Here is a 12096-nt window from a genome sequence, read left to right on the forward strand (position 1 = left end):
AAATGTGGTCTCCCGTCCAGCCCTGGCTGCAGCCTCCCAGTTACCAAACTGCACTTTACGTATCAATCCATGCTGCCTAATCCGTGTGGGAGGGACCTTTGAAGGCAGGGATGGGGTCTAACATCCATGGGGCGCCACTACCCCAGCAGGCATCAGTTCAAGGCCTGAGCAGCACAGGGACACAGACCCAGCCATGCTGCGGCAGCTCACACCTCTCTGCTGTTCCCTCTCACTTTTAGATCAGAAGCCAGTTTCTACACACTTGTCTCTCACTAGAACGTCCTCCTCACCGGCCAAAGAGGAGAAACTCATTGAAATCCTAGAGCAGCTGAGACATTTAAATAGACCAACCGAGGCACAGCGTGGTACCAGAATTGCCTTAGAAAATACCAGGTGTGGTCTAGGGGCCAGTGAACAAGACCCCACTTCAACTTCCCCTCGAAGACGTTGTGCCTTACAGTGAGGGGCCTACAAGGGCTGGGAACTTTTATTTCAAAATAAATACTGCCGGGGCTGTGATCAGGCTGACCTTGACTCCTGCAGCAGGTTCTTTTCTTAAGTCTCTCATTTATTCGAGAATGTGGTTTTCTAAAGAATTCGAAGTTTGAGATGAACCACCATTGCCAGTCTGAGGGAACCCAGGGTTGGAGGCGGCAGGAATGCCCCGCTGTGGACTCCACTTTCCCTCCCTTTCTCAGCTCCTCCAGTGTCAGAGGCTGCTGCTGGCCCCAGGAGAGGGCTGGACACTGCCTTTGCTGTGGATGGTCCCAGGAGCACAACGTAACCAAGGGACGCTGCATATTTACATAAACAATTGAATGAGGCCTAGTTTACATTTGCTTAAGAGTGGCTTCAGTAATGCATGTGGCATTCTGGTACTACACTTTGATGAAACCTCTCATTTACACCATTTTACCTCTTAGTGACACCAGGAAAAGTTGTAATAAAACCAATGAGCAGATTTAGAATACATCTATATACATTCTTCGTGTCCGTGGTGGAATCACCGTAACTCATCCCCCACAGCAGAGGAAAACCAGACGGCTGCAGCTTCCCAGTGGTCCTTGAGACACTGATCCAAGGCTCATCAGCCAAGGGCCACAAGGAAGGGATTTTTCTGGGTGTGCCAGCCTGAAACATCTTTCTGACAAAAGGAGGCGCTATCAAGCAAGCACCAGCTCCATTTAACTGCATGCCTCCTTTTCTGCAGGATGAGGGGCCTCAGCAATGCTGGGTGTGGGCGAGGCTGTGCTGGGTGAACCCCGGGACGGGGCAGCCCAGCCACTCCTTCAACGGTGATTCCATAGCATGCAGGTCAGTCGGTGCCTTTGCACCTATTTTTCTTCTCCATAAAATGAACCTCACAAGTTTTAAAAGAGGCTTTCCCTGGCAGTGTTTGCCCCGAAGTCATTTCTCCTCATTTGGAAAGTTTACTAAACACAGGAAAAAGCTGACTTACATGACAAAGAAAAAGAGCTCCATGGCCTGAGTGAGTGTGCTGCACTTAGACTGTGGTGAATGGGGCTCATCGTCACCTCCAAACAGCAGCTCTCCCTGGCATTTAGACAGCAGGTGGAGTGGTCTGGAACCTCCCCCTCCCACCAACTGGACAGAACCCACAGGGCTAAACAGCACAGCAAGGCTGTCCGGGTGCGTGTGTGTGGCCACATGTAACAGTGATGGGACCACAGCTGCAGAAAGGTTTTCACAGAGATTTATTTTAAACCATGGAGGCAACTCTGCATTGAGAGTTGTACATTGGTAATGTATACACGTATATTTTGGTTAGAGGGAAGCACAGTGGGAAAGTGAGCGGAGTAAAAAACATTCACAATATTCAGCAGCATTTGAATGGAGGCCTGGATACAGACATTTCAACATCCTAGGAAATTCTTGCTCATTACCACCTAATCACATTCAGGAAGTCAATGTCAGGACTGGCAGGGAGCGTGGCAAATGCCGGAGGGGTCCAGCTAGACCATACGGGAGAAATCTGTTCCAACGTCAGGCTTATTACATTCTCAGCCTGACCCCCCGAATAATCTCCTCACTTCAGAAAAAGAAAGAAAAAGATATCCGTACGGTAACATGCCCACTGCAGCCAGGTCCAGATGTGGGCTGCAGTCCGGTGGATGTAGAGAATGGAAGATCCGTGTCCCTGGTTAGAAGTAGAGTGGTAGGCAGGCACTAATGTGGGGCCAGCACCTTCCCTGTTGTCCAGTTAGTAACAGTTTTTGTACATTTCATGTAAAGATTTCCTTTTGCAAAATGACAGTACCTTGAAAAACAAAGTCATGTAAAAAGCAAGGCAAATGGTATAAGACACAAATCCATAAGAGTACAATGGTTTCAAGTGACACTAGTGTTTTGGTCCATACGTCATACTGGCATATACTACTGATGTAAGGCTGCCATCCACTAAAATGATAAAAGAGAGTGTATATGTGAAACATATTTTTCAAAGCATTTTCCCTTTTTTGTGAGTGACAGCTCACCTTTTCATGCGTCCCCGAGAAAAAAGAGTCATAAGTATCAAGGTCAGATTCTCAATCTAAGTTTTCAGCCAACCTGTAATTCCTGACACTTCCAAGAAAGTCAGATACTCTTCCTGACTGGAAAAGGTAAATATTTTGAGGTATCTATTTTTAATGAGATGGTACCATGATTAATTTCCACCCTTACCATCTTAAAAAACATTTTTTCCCCTACAACTTCATGAAAAGAAACTTTACCATCTTTTCCCAAAACCAAACCTAGTAGGCTGTAGATGGAAAAAGTCCAGAAAGCAGCTCACTTGATATGATGGAAGACAACAAAGGCATGTGGTGATAGACCCTCCTTTATCCAAGGGAAGCCAGCAACATGTGGGCAGCTCACTGGTGATGGGTTAGGCACGCCCAATAATAAACGAGACTCGTGGAATCGTAGAATCACAGGATTGGAAGGGACCTTAAGAATGATGATCAAATTCATCCCTCACTCAAGCCTTTAATCTCCCTTTCAACATCTCTGGCAAAGGCTCTACACTTTGTTAAAAAAAATTCCCTGGTATGGGACGTGCAAGGAAGATATCCCATTCCAATTTGAGACTGGTCTAATGTATAGACACTGCTTTCATGTGCTAAACCTAAGTAGGCTTCTTGGTGGAAAGGAGATAATGTTTAAAGGCAAAAATCCAAACCACAACCCTGGAGGGCTGACATGTGATTCTTGGTTAAGAAGCTGAGCTAAAGTTTAAACAGGAACATAGATGTTTCTGGACTCAGTTTTGGACATAGATCTTTGGGTCCTACAAGGAAAAGGCAAATGATGTGATAGCAAAGACAGGCGCTGCCACCCCCCTGCGTGGTGTTCCTGCCTCCACAGGGCCAGGTCTCCCAGACAGACCTGTACCTGAATTGACAAAACTCTGCCTTCCCCTTGCAAGTGCCCCTGTAAGGAGGATCTCCCACACTGTACTGGAATCATCTGTGACTTGCAAGAGCAGAAAGTGGAGGGCAGCAGCTGCCTGCGTCTGCACCCAAACACTTGGCCCCGCCTATCTGTGCAATGCCACACTTGACTAGAACAATCCCTCCTGCCGCAGGACCAGGGCTTGCTTTCCTTTTCCAAAGTGGAGCAGCTGAGCCCAGCATACCTTTGGTGTTAGTCTGTGAGTCCTTCCTGGTAGCAGGCCGTGCACTAATAGTCTCCACCTCCTCCTCCCAGACTCCAGTGAGAGGCTGTGCACCCAAAGATCCAGAATTAGTTACCCTGGGTCACTTCCAGATAACAGTTCTAGGGATTTCCAAAGAAAAAGAAACTGATACTATTATAATATAAACTAATAGTAGCGTTGGCTGCAGGAGGAGCCTCTGGGGAAACCCCTCGCAGTGAGCCGTGTGCTGCTTTCCTCTGAGGCCAGGGAGCAACAGCATCTGATAGCAACAAGCTCAGTTCCGGGACGCAGCTGAGCTACTTGGCTGTTCTCCGGCAGCTCCAGCCCACTTGTGATCCCTGGACACACCACACTGACTCCAGCTCTCAGGCCTTTGTTTATGCTGTTTCTGAAGCCTGGAAAGTCATTTCCATTTTTCCCCCTTATGACTCACTCCTCATCCTTTTAACACTGAGCTCAAAGTCCTTTCCTCTGTGAAGCCCCTCCTGCCACACCTGCTGGGGTAGTGGCACCCTGCATGCCTCTATTATGACCACATTGCACTGAAAAGACGCATTGACTCACTGTGTGACCGCTGCCCAGCCTGAGAATGGGCCTCAGACAGGTTGCACCGCCAGTGCCTAAAGCCTGGTGGCTGGTGAGCGCTCAACACGGTTGACGTGAAAATTCAAATCTCAGGGATCATCTAGAGAACTCAGTGTTCAACATGAGCTTAATTTCTGTGTTTTCCAATCCAGTTAATAAGTATCTGTCTTCATACCAGGAAAAATTCAGTAGTATTTTAAAGGAGAAAAAATAAGAATGTATTGGTAAAACGCTTTCTTTCACTTCGAAGTATCTTAGTGAACAAGAACACTTACATAGAATTAAAATTCTATGAACAGCCATAACCAAAAGAATCTCATGTAGTGAATATTTGTGTCCAGTAGCTGTGACCCACGCTTAGAGCTATCCTTTTGTTTAAAAACAAAAATTTGGGCCTTAAGAAGTGATTACTCTCAGTCAAAAATAAATTATACTTTATTTATTCAGGGCCTTGCTCTGCTGCCCAGGCTAGACTGCAGTAGTGCAATCATAGCTCACTGCATCCTTGAATTCCTGGGCTCCAGTGATCTTCCTGCCTCAGCTTCCTGAGTAGCTGGGAATACAGGTGTGTGCCACCAGACCCAAGGAAGTTTTACATTTTTGGTAGCGACAGGTCTTGCTGTGTTGCCCAGGCTGGTCTTGAACTCTTGGGCTCAGCGATCCTCCTGCCTTGTCCTCCCAAAGTGTTGATTATAGGTGTGAGCCATGGCACCTGGCCTATACGTTTATAAAATGAATCTCAGAAGATGAAAATGTGGTATTCCATAAGGGCAGTGCTGCAAGCCTGGGAATCACAGCCAAATGGGGTAGGGTGAATTTTAAGTGCCCCTGGATTTCCATTTCAGTTTTGCCTCTGGGGTGGTTTGAGGGGAATGTATAGGAAGGAATTTATGTGGATGAAGGCAATAATTACCTCCCCCACCACAGGGCTGTAGCCAAAAAAAGTGTCATATATGCTTCTGATAAGAGGAACAAAGCTGGTTCCAGAGAGCGCCCTGTCTCAAGGTGTTGAAAGTCTCTCCTCCCACTCATGCCATTACTAAGTAATGTTCAAGAACAGCTACTCCTTGAACATTCTTTTAGATTCTCTTGTTTACATCTCAGTCATATCTAACTGCCCCATGTAACTAATGTGTTTTCTGCTTGGAACACTCTAGATCTCTGAAGATGCCTTCCAGTTTTGTGACTTTATGATTTCTGGAATAATTACAATAATCAAATGAGAAACACGTTATGGTGGATTGACCTCATACAAAATGACGTAAGTTTCCAAATGTTTAATCTCAAACCATTTTGCTATTGTGAAGACACACTCAGGCAGTAATGTCAAGTAATGTCATTCGTTTGGAGGAACCAAGAGCATGTGGTTGGTTTTGTCCCACCAGCTAGAGAACAACTCTACGTATGATATGTGTAGATCTGCCACCTTCTCAACGCAGGCAAGTTAGGCATTATTTGCAAGAGCTGCTATATGTTTAAACAATAGAGCAAAAACATATGTAAAGTGCAAATCCAACAGGGTAAAGCAAGAATTATGAGAGTTCACCTAGACAGAACAAAAGCCAAGTGCTGGCGCCAGCTTTCACTCCTAAGGCATGGCGCCTCCATTCCCTAAAATGCTTGGAAGACACCCAACACCAGCACATTTTTCTCTACAAATTACAAAAATGGGGGAGACACTTAATGCAAAACTCAAGAATTCACAGTATTACAAACAAACAGTTGGTTTGCTAAACACATTTCATCAAATTCAAGCACCCATACAGAAGAGAGAAAAGAGCAATGGATACCTTGACATATCTGTGGTTTTCTGATCATGATTCTCAACACCAGTGAGATGTGAAGTGGCTTCAGCCTCTAGTGGCTCTGTGGGCTGGGAGGAAGACAGTAGAGTGGCATGCAAGGCCACAGGCCAGAGCGACTATAGAGGACATATGTGATCTGACAGGGACACTCTGCTTCCGGAATGAGGTCTGAATGCATCTAGACCCATCTCAGAACCCACACAGCTTGCTGGGCGCCTGGGCCTTTGCTGCCCTAATACTGTCTTCCTCTCTCTGTAGGCAGGCCAAGCTCGAAGTTTAGGAAGGGAAAATGGAGAGACTCATGTCTATTACTCATTTCCAACACACAGTCCTCTATTACATACAACTTAGTAAGTGGCTGCAGGTTCTAGTAATAAACTACAAAATAGATATTTGAATATTTTAAAGTTAATTCCCTTGTTAAAGCTCTCTCACAGAGCAATCATGCAGAAAAGACTCCAAGTAGTTCTAACAGTTTTGACTGATGCAAGCAAGGCTAGTGTGGAGCAGGGCAGCGAAGCGACGAGTGCTAATAGCCTGTGCAGGGCATGCGTGCCTCTTCAGAGCTCCAGTCACGTGGGCTGCCCTGGTCTGATGGCTCAGATGACAGCTTCCAGGTACCGTGGCTGCGTGGGACACATGCACTGGTCCTGCTTCCCAATGCTAGGGCAGCAGAATCACCTCTAGCAAGGCCCCACCCCCGGGAAGCACACATAGGGGCAGTACCCGAGGATGGCTTGTAGTACTTCCCCCTAGTTAGAGAAGTAATGAATGATTGTGAGGGCAAAAACCGGCTTTCCAGGAAAAGAGGGAAAATAATAGGGAGGATTTCGATTTCACTCCCATATGTATTACCACCAAAAAACCCTGTAGAATCAGAAGAGAGCAAGACACTGTGGGGTGGGGCTTGCGTCGGGAAGGACAAGCAATTGGCCTGTGATCCTCAAGAGACTGGTGAGCTCCCTGATGCTCCCGACATGTGAGGTTGAATGAACTGTGCGTGTAAAGTGCTTAAGAGGGGCAGGCACCTGGCGCAGGCTTGCCATTAATTTTTATTCTATTTTTACAGGGGAAAATAAGATGTTTAAAAGGGACTTCAGTATCCTGAGTTGAGTCACTACACACAAGAATATTTCATTTTCTCTCAAGCTTGATTGGATTCCCTTAGAAATAAGAGTTCTTCAGGTTCGCTTTCTAAAGTCCTCTTTTCCATTCCCACAGGAACACAGCCTGCACGGTAGGTACCATTCTGTCTTGGATCAACCACATACCGTTTTAGTAAGAAAGTGTGCAAAGTGTTCTGATGAAACACATTAAGATAAAATGTTTAAATATCTAGTTTTTAAAGGGAAAGTGTGCAAAGTGTTCTGATGAAATACATTAAGATAAAATGTTTAAATATCTAGTTTTTAAAGGGATAGAATACAGAGGGTGAGGAATACAGCAGGATGACAATCCTGCGGTAATGAACATGTTCAAGTTCCGAGATGATGTCACACAGAAACACACAATTTAAAGACACTTATTTTCAGAGCATGTATGGTGGGGATCCCCAACCCTGGGCTGCAGGTGGGTACTCGTCCACAGCCTGTGAGGAATGGGGGGCACCCATCAGAAGTGAGCAGCGGGCAAGCAAGCTCTACTGCCTGGGCTCCGCCTCCCATCAGATCAGCGGTGGCGTTAGATTCTCATAGAGCACGAACCCTATTGTGAACGGCGCATGCGAGGGATCTAGGTTGCATGCTCCTTGTGAGAAGCTAGTGCCTGCTGATCTGAGGTGGAACAGTTTCATTTTGAAACCGGTCCCTGCTGCCAACAAGGTTGAGGGCCGCTGATGTAGGATTGTGTGTGTGTGTGTGTCGTTTGTTTTCATCGTTATGAGTGAGGGAGAGCTGTGTCAAAAAAGCTAAAACATGAGGCTTGGGAGGCTCCAACTGAATTCTAAATGATCAGGCACTAATCGTTGAAGCTCTGAGTTACAATAATCTACTTCTGTGATAACCGTGGTTGGGAGCAGCTTTCTCACAGCATTTTTTTTTTTTTTTAATGTGGGAAAGACAGAGGCAACTGAGGCAGAAACAGTCTTTTCTACGCAATAAGAACATGAATGAGGCAGACACTGCAAACAAATCGCTCTTCAGGCGATTCCAGCAGCTGGCTGGTGAATCCACATGATGAGTTTCCAAATCTCTCCACTGAGGAGGACATGAAAGCAGAAACACTGGGAATAAATAATGTAAATACATCCCTTCCAGGAAAGGCAGAGAGGTGCAGGTAGGTGCAGAGGGAAGAGAACAAAAAGCCGCTGGCCACGTGACACATGTTGAAGTAAAGAAAACACAGAAACTATAATGACCAAAATACTCTGAGTGGATACTTCCCTTATTTCTCTGATGCACAAAGCAACACATAAAATGGGGTGTGGAAAGTATAAAATTAAACACCCCACACAGATTTTTCAGTATACTCAAAACAATGCAGCACAGCCAGACTGTATAAACCATTTGTTAAAAAAATAGCTTCTTTTATATTGTATGAACAAGTTGGAAGAGTCCCCTTGCAAGGTGTCACTCGCCAGGTCCCCACTGTGCGCATGGGTCATCTGCAAATTCATCCAGGGTCTTTAGTTTCTTTCTTACTTCTCACATGTCTGCTTTACCACTCTGGTAATGATTTGGATTAAAACAACCATTTCCTTAGTAAATACTATCTTTCTGATTCCTGGGAGAGTCATCAAGACACGACTGGGGTCATATCCCACAACTGCAAATAGGAAAAGATACAGAATGAACTAAAATTAAATTGTGTTGAGGATAACAGTCCTTAGAACTGAATTCTTCAAGGAAACTTTTTCATTTAACAAACAATCACATACTATACTAACATAATTTCTAAATCTATAAATGTTTTTTCATCAAAAAAGTTCAAATAAAGCTCAAAAACATGACAATGACAGCTTGAAATTTTGATGTAGCTAATGAATAATGGCAGATTCAATCTAGTAATGGCTGAGAAGACTGGGAAGACAAGCTACACTGCAGATCCTCCTGTGAGTCACTAAAAGGGAAATGCTGCAGAGCACTGTGTTGACATCTGAGGCAGCTTTCGATGAGCCAACATGAAAGAGACAATATAGATCTGTCCCACCCTCCAGATAGATTGAATTCATGAAATAACTCAATCCATTAACGGAACGCTAAGCACATGCTGTGTCCTTTCCATTTAAACTTCCAAACCATTTTACAAGATACCTCATCTTCAAAAATAAAGGACCTGAGGCTGCCAGAGTTTATCTTATTTTAATTAATTAATTATTTTGAGACAGGGTCTTGCTCTGTCATCCAGGTTGGACTTCAGTGGCACAATCAAGGCTCACCACAGCCTCAACTTACTGGACTCAAGTAATTCTTGCACCTCAGCCTCCCGAGTAGCTGGGACTACAGGCAGGCCCCATGATGTCTGGCTAATTTTTAAATTTTTTGTTAAGACAGGGTCTCACTATGGTGGCCAGGCTGGTCTTGAACTCCTAGGGTCAAGCAATCCTCAGTCTCACCTCCCAAAGTGCTGGGATTATAGGCGTGAGCCATCACACCCAGCCCCAGAGTTTATTTTAAACTTCCTCTCAAAGTCATGGAGATCTGGTAGCTTCCAAAGTGGGTTATTTTAGCTATCTCATCGTGCTGTGACCTCCAAGAATGGGTCAGGGAGGTAGAGCTCAGTGCGCTATAAATTCTCATCTGTATTACTGTTTTGACTGCTACACATGTGACCTATTACAGTCTTTTTACTCTGTCCCAAGTAGACTGATCTATTCCTTGCAAGCTGGAGCTCTTATTTCTTTGTGTGGGGCCAGTGCCTGGGATGAGGCTATGCATGTATCACATTTGTAATAGGTTCTCAAAAACACTCACCTTCAACGGTTAACTTTTTTTTGTTTTTTTTTTTTTTTTTGTTTTTTTAAGAGATGAGGTCTTGCTTTGTCTCGCAGGCTAGGGTGCAGTGATGTGATCAAAGCTCACTGTAGCCTTCAGCTCCTGGACTCAAGCAATCCTCCCTCCCAATCTCCTGAGCACCTGGGACTACAGACACATGCCACCATGGCTGGCCACCCAAGGATAACCTTTAGAGCAGTGCCTCCCATGTTCTTGGTGTTCCTGTATATTTATATGAGGCCAAAGACAGAAAACTTCTTAATAAGATGGCATCTTACCTTAATAACCTTGTCAGTTCCAGAAGTCAGTAACCATCCTCTGGTTGCATCGAAATGCACATGCACAATGTTATGTTTACTGTCATGGAAGGTGGCTGTGGGTGCACGTCTGGAAGGAGCAAAGAAAGCTTCTGAGAAGAAAAGGTTGTAACATATGAATGAGAGAGATCTAGGATGACACTAGGCTCTAATATTTGGCCTCATGGCTAAAACTGCTTCACTGATAGGAATGTTCCTCAGATCTGACTTTATTCCCTAGTGACCAGTTATGATTAAAAAAAAAATGCAAGAATTCTTATAGTCTTTAAAATGGGAAAGAGATGAAAATTTCTAAAAGTCCTTCTGGAGAATGTTGCTCTGATGGTGTCTGTGATAATCTCCACCTGAGCTTTTAAAAACTATAGTGCTTTTGCTAAGTTTGAGCTCAGAAGGACTTGCCAGTAAAATAGTCCATTTAATTAAAAGAAAAAAAAAGGACCAAGATAGTACTAAGTGTCCCATGATATTACTAAATGTTCTAATTGGAGAACTATCCCCCTCCATTCATTTTTCCTTTTTCACTGGTATGACTGCAGACTTGGTTTTTCTATAGTATTCTAAAGCTATAACAAGCAAAACAAAATAACAAACAAACATCATTATTTTTGGATTTTAAACATATACTTTTTTTTTTTTTTTTTTTTAAGTAAGAAGACTTGTCAACTGCCTAGGTGCTCTAGAGGCAATGCAAGTGCTTCCACAGAGAAGAGGCAGAAGAAACAGAGGTGGGAAAAGGCACAGGGTGCAGTCTAGGAGACAGCGCTCTTATCATGCTTCAAGGGGCCCACTTCACTGCAGTGGGCGCTCTCAGGACAATTTTTTTCTTCTTCTTTTTTTTTTTCTACAGCTAAATCGGCAGGATAGATCTTCAGTATCTTAAAAACGGTTACTTTAAATTTTTACAAGATTTAGGCTTAACTGTAAGCCCTTTAGACTCTTAAAGTCTATGTCTTTAGCTAGAAAATGAAGAATTAAAGTAGACTGTCTCTAAGGTCTCTTGTACTCTCTAATTCAATGAGAAAACCCTCTTACTAATTTCATCATGTATGATGAGTGGAAAATAATGAGTGAACATAAATGCATACTTATGCAAGGGCATCTTATTTTATATTTGATATGGATAAATAAGACTACTTATGATTTTACTGTAATACAAGGTGCTGGGAGGATTGGGAAGACAAGCTAACCCGCAGATCCTCCTGTAAGCCACTAAAATGAGCGAAATGCTGTAGAGCACTGTGTTTACATCTGGTGGCAGCTTTCAATGAGCCAACACTAAAGAGATAACATAGATTTGCCCCCACACCTCCACAGCACACTGAGGGGTAGTAACCTATGTCCTGGGGTTATTGGGCAGGTCTGACCAGCAGCCAGCTGAGCAACTGGGAATATCTGCCTATTGGGTAAAGTGACTTAGCTCTTCCCGGAAAATGAAACCTTCTGGACCCATGGACTCACTCAACTCCTGTAAATATACCAGCTTGGGACAGAAAGTGAATCCTGAGCCCTTATACTCCTGGGTAATTCTCAAGTAAATGAGCAGACAGAAGGGTTTGTTCTGAGAGCACCTATTTTAAAGGCACATAACCTAGAAATTAGAAAGAACACAGAGATGAATTCTTTGACTGTATTTTCTCTTCTCCTGTCTCACAGGATAACACAAATCTCTTGGTGGCAAAGGAGAGCTTTTACTACTCGCCATGGACTATATTCTAAACCAGCAGAAACTAGAGCAACCCTAGTGATGGCTGCGGCACTGAGTGCAGGGCTCAGATTAGACTCTCGCTTTAACCTGAAGC

General features: G+C 44.2%; 2 protein-coding genes and 1 long non-coding RNA gene across 6 annotated transcripts in view; 2 read left to right on the forward strand and 1 right to left on the reverse strand.

Annotated features, from left to right (window-relative positions):
* The window catches only part of DHRS12 (dehydrogenase/reductase 12), a 35613-nt gene extending 34443 nt beyond the window's left edge, over nt 1-1170 (forward strand). The window contains 1 exon segment of the mRNA XM_023187324.2: nt 240-1170. Within this exon segment, the coding sequence (XP_023043092.1) occupies nt 240-463 (224 nt within the window). The 3' untranslated portion in view covers nt 464-1170.
* Nucleotides 1171-1279: 109 nt separating this feature from the next.
* On the forward strand, nt 1280-12094 carry LOC111523027. Of its 2 annotated transcripts, XR_004228689.1 has the most exons (6): nt 1280-1314; nt 5401-5504; nt 7118-7285; nt 8106-8322; nt 10945-11022; nt 11951-12094. It is a non-coding gene; the product is annotated as an uncharacterized LOC111523027 (long non-coding RNA). The 2 variants fall into 2 exon arrangements; XR_002725415.2 differs by lacking the exon at nt 10945-11022.
* Nucleotides 1699-12096, reverse strand: part of WDFY2 (WD repeat and FYVE domain containing 2) — a 181762-nt gene continuing 171364 nt past the window's right edge. For all 3 annotated transcript variants that reach the window (XM_023187322.1, XM_023187320.1, XM_023187323.1), the window contains 2 exons: nt 10259-10367; nt 1699-8811 (listed from right to left, as the gene is read on the reverse strand). In XM_023187322.1, coding sequence (XP_023043090.1) covers nt 8782-8811; nt 10259-10367 — 139 coding nt within the window. In that variant the 3' untranslated portion in view covers nt 1699-8781. The remainder of the gene's footprint in view (nt 8812-10258; nt 10368-12096) is intronic.

The sequence above is a fragment of the Piliocolobus tephrosceles genome, chromosome X (genome assembly GCF_002776525.5).
Source record: "Piliocolobus tephrosceles isolate RC106 chromosome X, ASM277652v3, whole genome shotgun sequence".
In the NCBI taxonomy this organism is placed as follows: Eukaryota; Metazoa; Chordata; class Mammalia; order Primates; family Cercopithecidae; genus Piliocolobus; species Piliocolobus tephrosceles.